The sequence below is a fragment of the Hoplias malabaricus genome, chromosome 5, assembly GCF_029633855.1.
Source record: "Hoplias malabaricus isolate fHopMal1 chromosome 5, fHopMal1.hap1, whole genome shotgun sequence".
Lineage (NCBI taxonomy): Eukaryota > Metazoa > Chordata > Actinopteri > Characiformes > Erythrinidae > Hoplias > Hoplias malabaricus.
This window is the reverse complement of record NC_089804.1, coordinates 8,422,916-8,442,634: the sequence shown is the minus strand read 5'-3', so window position 1 is coordinate 8,442,634 and position 19,719 is coordinate 8,422,916. Positions and strand designations below refer to the sequence as shown.

The 19,719-nt window shown below is 40.9% G+C and overlaps 1 protein-coding gene across 2 annotated transcripts in view; it reads left to right on the top strand.

The window, feature by feature from the left end:
• arhgap46b (Rho GTPase activating protein 46b) overlaps nt 1-19,719 on the top strand; it is a 72,166-nt gene that overhangs the window by 34,595 nt on the left and 17,852 nt on the right. For both annotated transcript variants that reach the window (XM_066671911.1, XM_066671913.1), the window contains one exon: nt 12,564-13,953. In XM_066671911.1, the coding sequence (XP_066528008.1) occupies nt 12,564-13,953 (1,390 nt within the window). The remainder of the gene's footprint in view (nt 1-12,563; nt 13,954-19,719) is intronic.

Sequence of the window (19,719 nt, the reverse complement as noted above, 5' to 3'; positions counted from 1 at the left end):
TACTAGCTGCACTACTTACTACCTGCCACTCTTCAGTTTCTCATCTTCAGAATCAGTAACTGACTTCTACCAGTTTCATAGTCTTTACTCAGTAACTTAAGGTAGAATAGAAGATGAATAAGGCATACGTGTCATCTCAGCTATTCACTTTAAGAGGTTCATGTTAGAATCACCTCTCTTCTGCTTCTCTCTCTCTCTCTCTCTCTCTCTCTTTGATGGCATTCTCTCATAAATAGGATTGGGATGTCACTGATAATCTGCTCGGCAGATTCCTGTATTATCTCCTTTCATGTCTAGAAATCTGCTCGGATTAGAATCCCCATGTAAACATCCCTTCTTTCTCCTGAGGAGAACAAAGCTTTCACTGAACCACCCATCCTCTCCACCAGGCTGATCAAATGAGAAAGGAGGAGAGAGAGAGGGGAAAGTGAAATAATGAGGCATTTCTGATCACAGCAGACTTGTTTTGCAGGGCTGTGCAAACATGTGCCATTGAAATACACGTCAAGAATCAGCCACAGCTACAGGTGCTCTAACAGGTCACAGGTCATCTCACCTGTTCTGCTCTATTAACATATATTTGATTAAAGTTATGTGTTTCGTCATAAATGCACAAAGCAGCAATGTGTCTGGTTTTTATCTAGATCATACCATTTTTCAACAAGCAAAGTGTCTCTCTCAGCCATTATCTGAAGCTCCTGATGTACTATGTGCAGCGAAACCATGACTTACGAGTGAATCAACGTACAAATTTTCCAAGATACGAGCCGTGCCCAGTCGAGTATTTAATTATTTATTTATTTTTTCTTTATGATGGGAGCCGAGATCTGAGCTGCGAGTGAGAGTAGAAGTGGCTCCACCCGCCACTTGCCCAGCAAGCGTTTAGTTCGCTTGGTTATCTTGCCGTGCATCTCTGTCATATCGCTGTTTTTTTGTAGCATTAAGTGTGAGTAAGTTATGTTAAGCAATAGAGCACGAAAAGAAAAACTCCCTCAACTGCCAGCTTTTCCATCTGATCTTCAAGGTAAATACACGTAATGGAACCAGTTTATTTCTTTACATTCTTTTATTATGTATTAGTTATTTTATATTTATTATAATTATTTACATTATTTGGTATTTATAAAGTACATATTTCTTATTTAAAAGAACATAACAAAAAATTTTGTGTTTTTGGGAGGGTTGGAATGAATTAATAACATTTCAGTTCATTTAATTGGTAAATTTAATTTGATATACGAGCAAATTGAGTTAAAAGCTCGGTCACAATGAATTAAACTCGTAAGTCTCGTAAACCTGTTCATCCTAAGTTTTTTCTGAAATTTAGAGAAGTCATAGGAAGATGGCCTTTCTTTACTGTTATAACAGCCTCTACTCTCCTGGACATTGAGATCATTCTGTTAGTAAATCGTGTGTATGTGTGTTTTTATAAATATATATATATATACAGATGCTTTATGATTACTTCTGGTTTACTGATGCCACAGCAACTCAATCCAAAGGTATTTACTGAATGGTGCTCCATCACTGCGGAGAACAGTTCCAATTCTTGACAGCTTTTCTCTCCTCTAAATGATGATTGGCTTAGGGCATGGTCACTTTAGACTTGACATGAGTCTTCACTTTTAAAATGAAAAAAAAAAAGTTTTTCTGAGGTAAACCTCTATACTCACTTGCTACTGAACCTGGGGAGGAAACATGAACCAACTCTTAGGCTCTCTTCACCCCAGCTGATGCTGAGCTGTTTCCTGGCTGAAACAGTTCTGAGATATTGGCGATTTAAAAAATAAAGTTACCGTGCTATTACAGGCTACATTCGTTACAGGACTGGGTCCTACACACTGCCATCTCTAGTTCTATGAAAAATACATGAATGTCAGTGAGCTGTAAAGCTATTGCTGACTGCTGCAAGAGGTGAATGAATGGAAGGGGAAATTACTGAGTATGAGAGACTAGGTAAACCATATATTTATTTATTTATTCTTATACTCTGATAGTGACTTTGAACATAGCATCATTGCTGTTGCAGAAGTTATTCGAATAAGAGTTGGCACAAGTTGCTCAGTTTGTAGTAAATGTGCAGTAGCATTTGTGACACTATATCAGCCTGCTGTAGGCAGCTGTGTTTATGCCAGCCTGAATTCCTGCCATATTTTTCTGCACTGCCCTGGCCTCCGTGGCCCAAGCACTGCAAAATGACCTCGCTCCAAGTGAGACGGAGAATGAATCCTAAATTCACGGTAGCAAACTACCACTTTAGACCCATAGCAAAGCTACATTTATCCACAGTTACACCCCACTAAAGCTGCACCTGCTGCTCTAATCACTTGATTCAGTGTGCCACCTGTGACTTCAGGACACACCTTTTTTTCTTGCTTACTGGCAAGAAAAAAAAAAGAAACTCATATGGAACTAACTCATTTCCTGTCAGGTGTATTGTGTGTTTGTTGTTGACTTGCTCAATTGTTCACCCTTTAGCACACAATGATCATGCAATGATGTAGAATCTCCATTACATAAAGTACTGGACATTTCCTTGATCCCAGTTGGTCGCCATGGTGCGTTTTAAACAATGACATTTAAAGACACACATGGATAAATTTGAATAGATATTTCTGCATCCCGCAAATGTGGAAGGAAACCTGAGCATCCAGACAACACCCACACAGACATTGTGAGGATTTTGGCGAGTTCTTACTGACAGTCACATGAGGTGGGGCTCAAACCCACAGCCCCAAAACAAAGCTGTGTAAAAGCTAACCTATTTTATAAAGCTAATCTTTTTTTCTTCAGTCATTTACATATGGTTTTCTTCTCTGTTTTTAGTTAGGAGCTGAGTCTTTCGTGTTTTCCTGGATAGAAAAGCCCCATGTTCCTTTGCCCCTCTTGCACAAGTCTCATGTTAATTGGAACTCGCTGACTGCTAACCCAGTTGGACCAGGCTCGTTCAAATCGAGTTAGCTCTGCTTTTATACGCTTCTTAACTTCGTTTGCCTCATCCTCTGAATTCCACAGCTTCAAACATTCCCTCCTCTTTTTCATCAATATTGCAAAAGACACCCACTCAGGATTACGAGGTACGCTGTTTGTGTACATGTGTGTGGGTGTGTGCGTGTGTGTGAATCAGGCTGATTATCATAAAGAGAGGAATGTGAGGTATTGTGGCTTTTGCATTTTAGGCTTTTCTCCACTTTAATTTGGTGTATTTTATTAACTGTTAAACTGTTTTGGATGTGTTTTTTTTTTAAAGTATATAAATAAAAACAAGGGCGGCACAGTGGCGCAGCAGGTAGTGTCACAGTCACACAGCTCCAGGGGCCTGGAGGTTGTGGGTTCGTTTCCCGCTCCGGGTGACTGTCTGTGAGGAGTTGGTGTGTTCTCCCCGTGTCCGCATGGGTTTCCTCTGGGTGCTCTGGTTTCCTCCCACAGTCCAAAATCACACGTTGGTAGGTGGATTGGTGACTCAAGTGTCCATAGGTGTAGGTGTGTGTGTGTGTGTGTTGCCCTGTGAAGGACTGGCGCCCCCTCCAGGGTGTATTCCCGCCATGCGCCCAATGATTCCAGGTAGGCTCTGGACCCACCGCGACCCTGAACTGGATAAGCTGTTACAGATAATGAAGGAATGAATAAAAACAACATTGGATATAAAATTGTTTAATTAATAAATAAAAATATTATCAAATATTAATACATTTTTGTTCTACTTTTAGAACACATAAAGATTGTGTTTTAATGAGTAACACAGGTAACATAACTGGGTAGAGAGTGTATATAAGAAGCTGGATGATGTGGCCAAAATTTATATCACAATATTTCTTATTTTCCATAAAATTCCAATATCGATATGAACAATAAACAACCTTAGAAATCTGGCAAAAATTGAAAGCAACATGACATCACCATCCAACAAAATCTCTTGGCTTTTTCAGTATACTTTTTTTTAAATTAACTATAAAATTGAGTGCCATTTACTGATGGCAGCCCAGATGCTGTAAATAATGTACATTTAAATATTGAAAATGTGTATAAAAATCATATCATTGTTATCGAAACATTTTATATTGATATTGAATTATTGTTCAGCCCTATGTATTATTATTATTCCCTTTTTTTCTATTCCTATTGTTCAGCCCTATGTATAATTATATATATTATTATTATTCCATCCATCCATTATCTGTAACCGCTTATCCAATTTAGGGTCGCGGGGGGTCCAGAGCCTACCTGGAATCATCGGGCGCAAGGCGGGAATACACCCTGGAGGGGACGCCAGTCCTTCACAGGGCAACTCACACACTCACACCTACGGACATTATTATTATTATTATTATTATTATTATTATTTAAGTATATTTTATAACGCTTAATAAGGCTCTTTATAACATTACATCCCCAGAACAGCACTGATGATCAACCTAATTTAAACTGAGCTTTTCATCAGCACTTGAGCATAGAATTCCCTCCCCGCTGTCTGCGGTGCTTGAACATGATGGATCAAGATGACTTTGACATTTGTTGTGAATGGCATTAAGTGGTGCAGGATAGATAAGACACAGAGAGATCAGCCATATGGAGCACTGGCTTTTTCAGGCTCATATTCCACACATCAGGTCAATAAGGTCAGTCTGCAGTGCAAGGGTCAACAGCTTTGACCCAGTGAAGTGAGCAGAGGAAGGGATATTGATATTCCCACATGTGGAGATATACGCATGCTCACACATGCTTTTCTTTCAGTATCTCATAACACAGAGAGCACACGCCTCTTCATACTCTCCCACACTTCCACGCTAACAGCATTCGGAGATCTCAGAACTCCAAAGTCATTTCAAATTCTTTGCTGGACTTTCCCATGACAAATTCCTCCAGGATGCCCCCGCCTTCTCCTTCTCTCTCTCCCTCCTTTTTTGCAGCTCCTGTCTTTCTCTTCTCTTTGAGTTTATAATAGAGAAACTTGGGTGTGTATGTGGAACGCACTTTGTTACAAATACTCTGTGTGGTGGTGCTCATTTTGGGTGTGTTTACAGTAGTGTACAAAGCTGGGCTGTGCTCATATTGGGTGTATGTTTTCAGTGAGGTTGGAATCAGCGGCCAATATCACTGCTCCCCACAGTTCATTCACAGTATCCAACGTCCAGTCCAACAATAACACCTCCACTGTCCGCCCCCTCGTGACATTGAGCTGTGTGTGGTGAACTGCTCGCTTTTGTCTAAAGGCAATAATAAAAAAGAATTTCAATCAGAGAGAAGAGAGGAGTAAGGAATGAAAAGGCATGGGACTTTGGTGTGTCCCTAACAACACACACAACACATGACAACACACACAACTCCAACAAAATCTTGATAAATGAAAATTCAAATAGAATTGCCATACATTGTCCGTATTGTAAAACAAATACCCTCAAAACGCATATAATTCTTTCACAGTAGGGTTCACCAGTCTCTCCCACAAAGGGCTGTGGTAGACCTGCCGTAGGTGATATCTACCGGGGATAATTATACACACCTCTTGTTTTAGACATTTGTTCATTTCTACTGAACCACGATATTTTTCTTACAAGCCTCAGTCTGAGGCCTTTTTCATCTCATTCCTTTGTCCCACTTACTTCCCTTCCTCATACCTTTATCTCTTTTCCCTCCCAGACCTCATAGCTGCCTCCTTAGCTCATTCCAGAGGTCACGGTGCAGACCCTCACAGCTGCGCAGCAATATCAGCTTGTTCTTCTGGGATTAAGCCATAGGTTAATTTCTGCCATTTGTTTCATTCTGTAATTGTTCATAGTGTCTTTCTTTATTCCTGCACTTTCTTTTTAAAAACTTTTTATCCACCTTTTCCCAAAGGAGTCTAATGTAGCCCTTTTAGGAATTGCAGTACAGCTTGGTGGTAGTTCTCTGCGTGGTGAAACTATATGGTTTTAGGAAACGTGGTTAGGGTTTGGCAGATACACCCAGGGTTTGGGGGTGTGTTTTTGTTTGTAGATGAAGACTTACACCTAAGACAGATATCATGTGTATAATTATAAAACATATTTAAATATTACAGATCAGTTAAGTCCAGATGTGGACAGTGTTTGTGTTCATTTTATGTCTGAAGTGTAGACGCATTATGGTTAATTCAGTGTGTGCTACTAAGTTACTGGTTTTACAGTAAACCACATAAATATTCCTGATGGCTAGTATTACTCTTTAAATATCCACTTCACACCTGTACATCGTCAAACAAATTTAGAGACAGTCTCTGAGATTTAGCCCCGCCCATAATAAGGGTTTGTTTTGTGTCAAAGTGACAACGACTGCTTTTAAAAAATAAAGTATTTGATTTTAATTCTATTAATTTATTTGACAAGGACACACGCTGCTCATTGATCAGAAAAGTTACTGTAAATGAGTTGGCCCTAAAGGCTCATGTTAATCTGTAGTAGTGATCAATGTAGTAGAGGCGATGCCGATATGTAAAGCCGATGTGCATATTCCTCAGGCAGTGAATAAACTAGAGGCATTATCATGAATTATTTTTACAGAAGACCCTTCAAATTTGTAAAAGAAACCATTTAAAGTTCCTGAAATATATATGAAGTGGTCAAAAGCTTAAGAAAACCACAAAAAATTGTAGGTGCTTGTCTTACTTTTGGAAAAAAAATGTTAGTGACTATAAACTGAAGAGTTCATGAGTCCCATTACTTTTTTTCTTTTTAAAAATGTGTCTCCAGGGGTCTACTTTCATCAGGTAAAATTTGGAGTTGATACCTCCTACTGATTTGAAGTTATTCAAGCTGAAGCAGACAGTGGACTGATGGCCTTTCCAAGTGTCTCTTTAGTCCTCTCCATAAGGAAAAGGATTACTTTTACTGCAAAAATACAGTGTATATATCATGTCTAGACCTAATGTCAACATCTTTACTTTCTATGAGAAACTCGTCTCCTGTCCCTCACCAAGTGGCCATTTACCCCTCACCAAACAGTAAAAACCCTTAGTTACGGTGTGTTGTATTCTAATATACTGAGTTAATTTCTGATGTTTACACTTGTTTCTCACCGACTACAGTGTTCCTTTAAATGACTGATTTGTTGAAAGGCGAGAGCTGCCCTCTGATTGGCTGTAGAGCAAGGCAACCTCCCCCACAGCCCTGCTGAATTTAATATGGGGATATGTAACTAGTAAAAGACATCTAAGCTTTAAAATATGTTTATTGACTTGATTATTGTTTGTGGAGCTTGTGGCTGTTAAACAGAACCGTTTGAGTCTCTCTCGCGGTGTCTGGGTCTGTTAGGCGCTGAAAACATATGCACTCTGCTGCGTGTTTGTCCCCCCTCCTTGGGTGCACATCACCATAACTCTTCCCCTGATTGGTCTACAGATTTGATTGACATGTCTTCAGAAAGCTGAGCACCTAAGCTACGCAGCAGCCATGGGGATCATATTTTAATATTCTTTTGAAAATGTTTAAAAAAAAATTCAGCCAGTACTCGACACAAACATGAAGATTACTCACGAACGGTTTGACGGAGAGACTCAGATTTAGTCTCGTTTTGAAGGGGACTATCTAAGGTAAGCGCTGCTGTGTTAACTTTGTGTGTGAGCCACTTGTGCGTTCTTCAGGCTTCGAGAAGCAGCGTTTTTGTCATTAATGAAGAAGAAACCTGAATTTTGGAATATCTTGATTTTGTTGGCTTTAATTCCTTAGTCCTACATTTTAGTGTATAACCTCATGATCCTGAGAGTCTGACCGTTCAATTGATGTATGAGATTTCTCATATATGGCGCCGTGAAAAATCTGTAAATCTGTACTGTCACTAATATTCATAACAATTTCCAGTAACAGCAAAAATACTTATTTATCGACTGAGATTATATAAAAAATGATTAAATCAATGAAAATCAGTGACTTTAAGCTTTAATTTCTTACATTAACTGTCGACTTTGGACCTGTAGTACTTGATATATACTGACGGATATAACAGTGAGTGGTTATTTATTTTTTTTATTTTTTTTTTATAGGCGCCGCCGACCAATGAGCGAAATAAGAGACTAAATAACGCTGGGTTTCTAGGTTACAACTATCAACTCAGTCGTTTATGAGAGCAGAATATTGAGTGTATGTTACAAAGAGCAGCCAGTAACAAAGAGTGAGAGCTGAAGAAGAGAAAATAATTCATACCGTTTTCTCTGATGAGACGGCATGCAGTTACAGGTCGGAGGCTTGTACTCCTGTACTTGTGCTCAATGATGTCTGTCTGCAAAATGAACACAAGGGGCGCTCTAACAGCCAGAATGACGGAGCTGCCCACAGCATTGCCTGTGTGCATTGTGTAAATATCGGTCTCTTGCGCTAATATATCGGCCGATGCTGATTATATAAAAAATGCCAAAAATCAGCCCGATAAATAGGCCGGCCGATATATCGGTTGATCACCAATCTGTAGGACCTTAAGTGAGTATTTTTAAAAATGGTGTTACATGCAGACAATACAAAAAAAATACATATCTATCTCAAAAATCGCCATACAGACAATGCAACAAAACATTAACTAAAAACAGCACTTTCACCAAAAAAGGCAGCTGAATTTTTTTTTTGTAAGATATTCATATTCTAATGTTCACGTATTTGGTTAACTAGCCACAGCTTCAGCTGATCAGCAAAGGAACTTGTTGAATTCTCTAATGTGAACTGGCCATACACTCTGTTCTGAAAATTCTGACCAACTAATGTCACTTCTTCGACTAGGAATATTGCAATCTCCTCTAAAGATACTTCTAGTAACCCGAGTGCTTAAGGGGAGGAGGGGCTGAATCAGTCCAAACACCCAGATCCTTTTACTTCACAAAGTGCTACTGTTGCCTTGATATAATTTAATTATTTTACAATTTTATAATATAACTATTTTGCTTAGGCTACTTCTTGATGTCACACTCAAGTAATGGTGACAGAAGTGTGTGTGTGTGTGTGTGTGTTATGTGCATTAACTCTCCATCAGTCATAAAGTAGCTGATGGCTGGGTTGCTCTGCTGCTATTTCCTGTTTATTCCTCAGAAAGGCACCCTTTGAACTTTTCCATCAGCCGCTCCCCCTGGATGTCCCAACTCAGCACTCAGACCCAGAGCTCTGATTTCCCCAGCATCCCACTGAGCCCCTCAAGCTCCACATACAAATACAGTCAACACACTCCAAACACTCAGCTGAGCCTGCCCACTCTGGCTGTTTTGGAAACAGTGGCTCTTTTTTTCCATGTTTAGTTGGTGTGTGAGTGTGAGAGAGAGAGTGGGTGTGTGTGTCTGTGTAGGTGTGGTTCCTAACACCTGGACAGACACAGTAGCGTTGTGTGAATTTCACAGCATCTCCCTACGTAAGGACATTGAGGGGTCCCATGTCAGATTAATAGAATGGCTTTAAAAGGGCTGTTAGAGAGACAGAGACCACAGATCGTGTGGGAAAAGAACGAGAAGATGATGTGAGGGGGGGATTTTTAACAGAGAATATACTGGTTATTGAGCTTAATTATCACAACTTCACAAACAACTACAACCAGTCATGCGTTGCCTGAAATGTGTAAGTATGTGTGTGAGAGAGATTCACAAAAATTATACAACACAGAGCAAAATTAAGGTCAATTTGTGTTGCGTCAGTGTTAATATATCAGACATATACACTAGGGATATTATGAGATATAAACAGGATACACCGTTTCCATTTAATTTCCAATCCTATTTTAAACTCCTGGAGACTCTTTTTCTCTCTCTTTCCTTCTGTCTCTCACCTCTCTCTCTTTCTCTCTCTCACTTTCTCACACTCTTTCTCTTCTCTCTTAGAAACACTTAGAAAGCTCTCTCAGAGGGAGAATGCAAGTGTTTGTGTGCGTTTTCCAGTCTTTCAGCTTTTGTATTGAGCTTGTTTACATCCTGTAGATTCCATATTTACTCACCACTATGAAAGATTGTAGACGTTTGGAGCCGTGTGATAGGAGGCACAAAGGGTGGAGACTGACCACAATTTAAAGAGAGAGAGAGAGAGAGAGACTTTTAAAAGCATTGTGTGTGAGAACGAGTGAGCGGGGTAGTCAGAGATGGAGAGACACCTAAAGAAAACAATTGGGGTTTGAGAAGGAGGGTGTTTTTAGAAATGTGAAAGAGAGAGAGAGAGGGGAATGGAGTGAGAGAAAGATGGGCATTCTTGAAAAGTCAGGTGAAGTGGGAGAAGATGATTGAGTGAAAACAGTACAAAACAGTAATGATTATTATTCTCATACTGCCCACCTGTAGTAATATATACATGTGGGAAGAGGCTTGACCCTGTGTTCTTACATTGTATTAAAAGTGTGTATGAGTGTGTGCTACTGTAAAACAGAAGGAGGGCTAAGACTACAGCCTGGCCCCCTCTCTTCCTCCCTCCTTCTCTCTCTCTCTCTAATTGAGGAGTACGTCAGTGAGAGTAGGAATTACACTGGACAGTTTTAAACTGCGAGCTGACACAGTGGGAGCTGTGTATCTTAAAAATAGACGTGTTTAGCGGAAAGACCAGCCACTTTAGCCATTAGTTTTTTTTTTTCCTCTCTCTCTTGTTATACTTCCCTCTGTTTTCCCACATCTTACTTGGACGGGTCTACGGCTTTCTCACGCCAGTGTTGGGCACACTGCATCTCAGCCAAACTCAGCACTGTCTGAGTGCTGCGGGAACACCAGGGGCGAGTGTGTGTACGCCGACACGGGCTCAAACAAACACTCCTCTAAGGTGAGCATGGGCATTTGTTTTTTGTGTGTGTCACTCTAACTTAGACAGATATAACTGATTTGTGTTTATATGATAATTAATATGCCTAGCATTACATAAGCAGCTTTGACTGAGTTGTTGTCGAGTTGGTGTTAGTGGAGTTAGCTCCCTTAAGTCTGTAACTGTATTTGTGGAGTTCGCTGAGGTATTTTGATGTGCTGATCCGGTTACTGCATTTCTACTTGAATGTATTCAAGTAAATCCTCCCAGAGGTACCTATTAGTGGTTAGTAGTAGCTTTATTTGTTTGTGTTTGTGTGTGTGTGTGCACACGTGTGCAGACATATGGTGATTCTGGTTGTTTAACGTGAAGCGTGTGGGGTGGGGTGTGTTATTGTGGTTGAGTTGTGTTTTGTGGACGTGTGGCGTGTGTGTTTGTGGTGGCCTGGCTCTGGAGGAAGGAAACTGTTAGAACTGGATGAGGTGAGATTAGCACACACACATTAATCTGGATTTGTGGTGTGAGGTCTGAAGGTTGTTAGAGGTGTACCCTCCCACACCCCACCAAACAGTGCTGGGTAACGGTTTCTTTTGTGGAAACTGATTCGTGTGTGTGTGTGTGTGTGTGTGTGTGTGTGTGTGTGTGTGTGTGTGTGTGTGTGTGTGTGTACTTGAACACAACACATTTTGTTTTGTGTAAAATAGTATGATTTTTTTAGCAGCCTATACATATCTGCTAGTTGTGTGAGTGGCTCGTCTACTAATTAAAGGCTAATATTCATTTACATTTACATTTAGAAATGAACTTTTATGGCACAGAAAGAATCTTGAGAGACGTCCACCTGATTGCTGTCCTGATCGCAGATGTATTTATGGTATGACACAAGGCACGTTGCATTCAAAACTGTAACACCACATTTACTAATGTCCCACTCTCCCACGTGTGTGTGTGTGTGTATGTGCTGCAGTATAATTCTAATACAAGTGTGGAACTATGGTGTGTGTGAAATCCTGTTTTTCTCCTTGGCCTCCGGCTCTCTCTTGAACACATTCCCTACACAGCCTTTCCTGTTGTGTTTCTCCTGTGTGCTGTAACAGAGGGAGAAAGAGAGAGAGAGAGCATACAATTGTCTGTGGTTCATATTGTTGTCCACTCTTTAATCAAAACATGCACCAGCACAGCTTTAAATGCTGATAAGAAAGTAATTGGATTTCCACTCTTGGTTTTGTGGATACACAGCATGTCCGGGTCAGAAACATACCTGTGTTTGTTTCAGATTATTATTATTTTATTTTACTTTTTTGGTTTTGCCCCCCCCCAACAGACAGGGCAGAGTGAAAGAGAGGGAGAGAGGGATAGAGGAATGCGTTTTTATAGCCAGTGCCAGGACTGGCATTTCAGCCATGCATTCCTCTCTGTTAGATATGGAGACGTTTGGATTAAGGCGCATGTTTATTTAATAAACACGAGATGTTTTCCGATATAACACCGCAGAGCAGTGAGAAACAAGCTACTTATTACAAACTCGAAGTCCTGCAGAATCTGTGACGTATTTAAAACAGTTTAATAGAATGTGCTGATTTACTTAAACACACATGCTGTGAGTCTTTAGTAAATTGGCAGGTAAAGATGACTAGAATATGGTGCTCTCAAATGACTAATGGATGGGAAATCAATTCCCCTTTGAAAGATTTCACATCAATTCATCAAATCTAATAGCGCATACATTTTAACCTGTTTCCGCTGCTCCGAATGAACCTGAGGACAAAAAATGTTGTAATTAGGGAAATTGTATGGGAAATGAATGGGTAATATCTTTTTATATTTAAAAATGTTTCTTCTTCTCTGTTGATGTTTCAGGGAAGCATCTCAAAGATGGCAGCCTGCTCCAGGCTCCAAGGCAGCCATGTTGGTAAAAGTGAACAGCACTGGCAGAAATCAGTCTACAACTTCCACTAGTGCCAACCACCTCCTGCACCTCAGCCCTTCCTCTGGCAGCTCTACCTACACCCCACCCCACCCCAGCAAGCCTGGGCCTTTTGGAAGTATGGCTCTGCCCGGAGACCCCAAGCAAGCTTTTCACCTCAAGAAGACAGAAAACGGCAACTTCTGCCTGGTGATGCCCAACTCGGGCTCTGCCTCGTTCTCAACGCCCCATCGCCCTGTCTCAGCCGCACAACGTCCTTCTTCTCCCCCGTATGGAGCCACCCCCGCTGCACATGCACCGCCCATCTACGATGAGCCACCGGTCATGGATCCCCCAATTTATGATGAACCACCAATGGAAATGGAGGTTGAAGGTGTTCAACCCTTAACCCGAGGCCATTACACCTCCACTCCCACACACAGCCTGCCGCGAGCAGCTCCACCCCCAAAACTGCTTCCGTTCCCCCATGGCAAGCACAGGCGAAACCCCTCAGCCGGCGACTATAGTCCAGCAGGTCGTGAGTGCATCAAGCACATGGTCAATGTAGACCCAACGTCCTCCAAGCTGATCCAGCATCCTTTGCCTTCCAGTCCGGGTCTTATCCAACCTCAATCTGCCTTGGCCACAAATTCTGGTCTGATCCAGTCCCAACTTCCTTTGGCCTCCAATCCCAATGAACTCCCACCTCAGGTTCCTTCAGGCGTTCTAGCCCAGGCCAAAAAAGAGATCTCTTTGGAGAAGAAGCAGTCTTGGAGGCTGCCAGAGCCCAGGCACAGTAGGCAGAGCAGTTTGGCATCTCAGGAGTATCCAGGTCCAGCAGCCATTACCTACCAAGACTCAGGTTACTCCACTGGACCTTCACCTAGCTTGCGAAGAAAGAACCGGAGGAGGGCACTGGGAGCTGTAGGGCTCGGCTCAGGACGTCCCGGATCGACAGGAAGCGGGGAACTGTGTGCGCTCAGCGAGAAGTTGATGGCAGAGATGAAGGCAGCAGTGAGTCGCTCAGCATCCAAGGCCAGCCTCGACACAGAAATGGGCTCCGAAGCTTCTGGAAGCGTCACTGCCCGCTCCCCACCGGGATCACTAAGGAATGCAGCACGAACAGGCACAATGCATGGGTCCAGGGAGGATGTGACAGTCAGCGAGCGTTCGCTGTATCGCAATGGTGGGTGTAACCACGGCGATGTGCCAATGTCACCACTAGCCTTGGAGGGCGGTGCTAGCAGGCAGAAGAGGACATACGAGAAAGTGGACTCCCTAGAGAAATGCGGAGAATCTCAGACAAGCCTGTCCTCTCCAGAACCACCCATGTCCCCCTCTCAGGTACAGGTTCAGGGTCTATGTTTGTCTCTCTTCGTTTTGCTTGATTTGTCCATGTCACTGGGTCATAGTGTGTGGTGTTGGTTTCCTGAGAGAAAAATGCTTTCAAATTAATTTCAATACAATAATATATCAGTTTATATTATGGGAGAAACGATCTTGATCATTTAGGTACAATTTGCTAGGTTGATAGTTATAAGAGTAATAAAATGATTTAAATATGTGTATAATGTAACATTCTGAACTGCCATGTTTTATGCTTTAATATTCTGCAGTGAAATAACTGCACACACTAAACGTTTATTTTAGTAGCAAGCATTTTTTATTCCATATTGTGATCTATCATATGTACATGCTGTAGTTTAGTGTTTCCAAAGCTTTAGCTGTGCATCAGTTTCTCCCACTGTTCCGTCTGCATTCTCTGACAACCACTAGATATTTACATCTTTAATTTTCTTTATTTTCTTCGTGCTCTCAAAGCCTTCTTCCTTTACTCTATTTATTGGCCTGTGGGTCAGATTCCCAGTGCCTCTCATACGGTTTGTCTGAGTGGAAAAGGACAACGTCGGCCTCCATCCGGTCGCCGTGGAAACAATACGATAGTAAGGGACTGACTAAGGGCTTCCTGTCTCAAAGGGGGCAAGTGTTCCGTTCAACAGTGATTTGCTTGTGTGGGTGTAAGTAGGCGTAGGTGTATGATAGTGGAGATTGTGCTTAGGCAGGTTTTTTTTTTTTGGTAGTGAAAAATGATTAGTGATAGATTTACTCTTAGGTTCATTTTAAGGGGTTTTGATTTATTTTTCCATCAAGCTTTTTATTGAATTACACTGCTTACAGCAAAGTAAATAGGGATTTCATTACTTCAGTTTCAATTCAAGAACAGTTTCATTAGGCTCGTGTTAAATGAGAAAATTCTGCTTGGAACTTTTGTCCGGTCATAGACACGTAACCAAATGCACAGCAGTTATCTCAAATCAAGATAAAGGGATAATGTCTTTTTAAAGTCAGCTTTAAACATTGATTCACTCACTCACGTTCAACAAAAAGTTCAAAGCCGTGCGCTATTTGCTTCTTCAGATTAATAGCATCCTTGTTGTATATTGTTTGACATCCTTAGGAAATATGTACATTACTTTTTGCAAATGTGACTTCATAAAGAATCATACGTGAGGATCATGAGGTTCAAACCTTGATTCTCTTAAACTCAGTGATTGTGTGGCACTAGTGTTACCAAAGTGCCCTTTCCTCGAGGAGGATCCAGAGAAGGAGCAGTAGAGCGAGAGCATCACCGTACAGTGCATGCAGGCTGATGATAGGTTGTGTTGTAAACTGTTGTGTTGAGAAACTGCCTGAATTGAAGCCATAATGGAATGAGCACCACACACACACACACACACACATACATAAACACACGTGGGCTTACAGCTTTTCAAAGGCTTGCTGCTGCTTAGTCACCTCCACTAAGTAGAAGAGGAAAACCTTCTCACTCAGGCAGAGAGAGAGAGAAAGAGGGAGACTGAGATGAAGAGAGAGAAATTAGGAAACGAAAGCAGAAACGAAAAAGCTGTCTTTTGTTACGGTTTCCACTGCACAGGTGAGTTTAGTGTTGGTGTGTGTATGTTTTTATTTATTTATTTATTTTTTTTGTGCTGTGTGGGGGACCAGATATCTATAAGTTGGGGTCTGAAGTGGGTGTGTGTAAGTGAAATAGATGTAAATGTGGAAATGGAGTAGCTCTGGTGTACAGCAAGTAGGTCAGTGTTCAGCAGGAGAATCCCACTAGGATTACCCCTGCTGTTTCTCTCAGTCATGGAGAACTGCACTCGATATGTGCACTTGATCATGGTTTTATAGTGTGTGTGTGTGTGTGTCTGTGTGAGTCTGAACAAGAGCTCACAAGGGCTGATAACTTAGAGGAAGACTAATCTTTGGCTTCCAGTTTTCTTCTGCTGATGAGAGAGAGAAAGTGGGAGAGAGGGGATTTCACTCTGTACCCCTGGGTGTTTCTAGAGCATGCTACCCTCTGGCTGTTAGTACTAGCATGCTAGCATTGACTAACTGTAAAACCGATGTTCCCACACTTATGCCTAGCAGGGGTCGCTAATACTGGCCACTGAGTTGTTCCTTCCCCCCACCAGGCTTTATTAATAAACAACTGGAACATAAATTAACCTCTACTCTGAAAGTTCCCCAGACCGCTCCATAAACCGCACCCCCCCCCCCTCTCTTTCTCCCTCTCTCCATCCTGGTTCTGTTCCAGTTTGCTAAAGTCAAAAAGAGAGAACAACATCCCCTTGAACAGAAGGAATTATAACAGTGCCTGCTTCAACTACTCAACTGTTTTGTTTCTGTGAACAATTGAGCTCAGAGCAGCCCCACATTGTGATGGTGATGGAATGTGAGATAGCAAGATGCATTAGAAATTAACACATTTGAGTGGCAGAGCTTCTAATGCATTCACATTTGGCATAAATCATATTGGAGCTTCTAGGCTGGACGTCAGTATTCATCCAAAGGTTTTTATGTGAACACATCTCCATAACCTACTTCATACTGTATCCAGGTCTTAATTAAAGTAGCACAGACTTGTTAGAGTGGTTTAGGACACAGTCTGACTCTGTGTCCTGCTTCCAGGTGTGTTTGAGATTTCTGTAGATTTTATTTATTTATTTACATTTTTTCCTCAAGCCATAATCATATCCTACACAACACCGAAAATCAGTGAAGATGTAGATGCAAGACACGTGCTTCTGAAGATCATTTAGGGGAAATATTTGAATGAGTACTGACTTTGTCTCTGATAATGTTAGGATTAGATTAGCTCCAAATCCAATGCTAAACAAAAGGAACCAAATTTAGGTGCTAAGCATGGTAAATTAGATTTTTGTAAGAGCCTGGGTGACCAGCTACTGAAGCCACGTTCAGCCACACTCAGACTCATCCTCGAGAATAAACACTGATCAACTAATTCCCTTTTCCTGCTTATTCTGGCCATGAAAGGTATTCAACATGATTCCTGATTGAACATTAAAAGACAAGAGAGTTGTTTAGAGCAATGATAGAAAACAGAATATTTCCCAATTTAGTCTTTTATTTAGTCTGCTATTTTATTTAAAGAACATTTTTCTAAATGAGAAATTAGTTCAGTTAAATTTTAAGGGGATTTCCAAACATACGTACATAATTCAATCATTGGCATGAAGCAAACAAGGTAAAAAGCAAGTGTTTGGATGGATGAAGGCTATTACTTCAATTTGCTTGATCCCCGAGACATTGGTCTACAGTATTTTTGAATGTTTTTACAGTTTTTTTATGTTTTGTTTTCTTTTGCGCATTTTTCACATTTGGCGTGAAGCACAACACATGTCATTCCACCAGTTGATTTTACCAGAGTTTTAATACATATTTACAGTATTTAATACCTGCGCATTGTATTACGAGGCTGGCAGGATGAATATGGGCTTATGGAGAATCAAGTTGATGTGTTCAGAGTAATCAAATAAGTAGCCGTTTTTTATTAGGGAAAGTTTTTAACTTTAAGTTGCAACTTTTGTGCACACGGACATTCAGCTGTGTACACACAACTAATGAAATCTGCACAGAAAGTTATGAAACACGTTAGATTGCTCTGGGCACCTGCTCATGAGCTTATTGGCCCCAAACTCAAGGCTATAAACTCCCTGAGCAGTAGATCTGCATGTGGTGATGGAGCAGTTTCCTGAGAAGATTTGACATGCCGTGATCTGGAGCTGATCATCCAACATCAGTACCTGACCTCGCTAAAGTTCTTGTGGCTTAATGCCATCCAATCTTCACAGAAATGCTCCAGCACACAGTCGGAAGCCTTCCAATAAGAGTAGAAGTTGTTACTATAGCAAAGATGAACAACTATCTGCCAAAATCCTTGATTTCAGAGGTGTTTGGATAAGTAAACATTTGGCCGAATATTGACTGTAGATGAATGTGTTTAGATGCTGATAGAAGCTATATGTTTACATAAAGACAGAATGTACCAAGATGGTATCGCTGCTTGCAGTCTGACACCATAAGGAGGAATGCAGATGCCAAGGGGAATGAGCCAGGCTCCTATAGGCACTCCTACTCTACTATAGACTCGACACATGGGCCAGAGAAAGGGGTACAAATGGTGGGCACAAGCAGAGTGGATTAACCTTGAATTTTGACCTTTCCATAATCTTGTGTAAAACTCTCGAGTGCAGCATTTAAACTGTAACAGGAAGGCGACAGAGAGGCAACATGAACAGAGTGTCTAGGTCTTGGCCTTAATCTTTGAGTTACAGATCTGCTATCTTGGCTCCCTCTCCATGCTTCCATATGCTTCATTAGCTGGCAAATCAACCACACAGCTCCCTCCCTTTCTCCTCTTTCCCTGTATTTCTTTTGAGGACACCTTTAACATTCAGTAATAAAACTTAATTCACATACCTTGGCTTTGGAAAATTTAATCCCGGTCCTCAAGCACCGCTCTTGAAAATGGAGATTGGTGGCATGGTGAATTCATCAACTTCACTTTATACAATGCCATTGTTAAACGGGTATCACATATGTCTGTGTTCATTTAACGTTTCATAAATGTAGGGTGATTCCTCTGCTTGTGACAATCTATCAGTAGAAACATGGCTGTCTTGCTGTTATAAGCCTCCCTTGTTTTGTAGGAAAAGGCAAAGAGGTCTTGTTTTTGAGCTATGGGCATATAATACATTTTTGTTAAATAAAATAAATGAAAATTCACAATTATGGGATTATGGTCACAACATAACGATGTAATAAATTACTCTTTATAAGCTGAAGCATACCTAAGTCAGTAGAATGAAATAGAATATGTAAGTCATTAGCTTTGGTGAAGTGTAATCGGGTGGTGATGGAATTAAAAGAATTAAGAGAAGAGGAGGGGGTGGAGACAGATTGAGGGGAAGAGAAAGGGGAGGCAGCATTGTTTGATGTTCAGATGTGATTTCCATATTGGGTCACCTATTTTGGGAGTGAGCGCAATTCGCGTGAATGTTTCCAGGTTTCTGAGCCTGTTCTGGTTACAGGGGGAATGAGTAAGCTGATCGCCTGCTGCCTACGCACAGAGCACCCCACACACACACACTCCTGCATGCTTTCTTCATCTCTCACACATGTACACGTTCAAATATGCGCTCTCCATATTGGGGCTTTGAACTATTCATTCTGTACTGAGGTAGACCTCTCTCCTTCCCTTTCCTGTCCTTTCCCTTTCTGTTATTATTGCTATGTTAATGTTATGATGCCATGAGGCCACAAATCAGATTTTTCATTTAATTGTGATAGATCTGATAGGCTGTGGGAACATTACATCTGATCATGTGCTGTCCGAGATGAGACACGTGATACATGAGAAAATTATATCGAACAATTTCATAATAAATGTGTGTTCATTTTACAGTAGAGGTGGTTTTTTTGTTTGTTTGTTTGTTTGTTTTTTAATAAAAAAATCATACCAAAGGTAAAGGTTGCAAACAGTAAAAGCAAAAATATTTGTCGAGTTGTAAATGTAACTTTAACCTTAGTTTCTTTTTAAACCTTGAATCTCATCTTAAACTGATGAGACAGAGCAGCTCAGCTCGGAATTCAGTTAGATTTCTCAAATATTTGTCCAGATGAGATATGGTTTCATTTTTGTGCAGTCAGCCTCCCATTTTTAAAAGATATTTTCTCTGCATTTCCTTCTGGTTTAATAAAAAAATGTAACTAAGACTTGATTTTGGATAACACATATAAAAT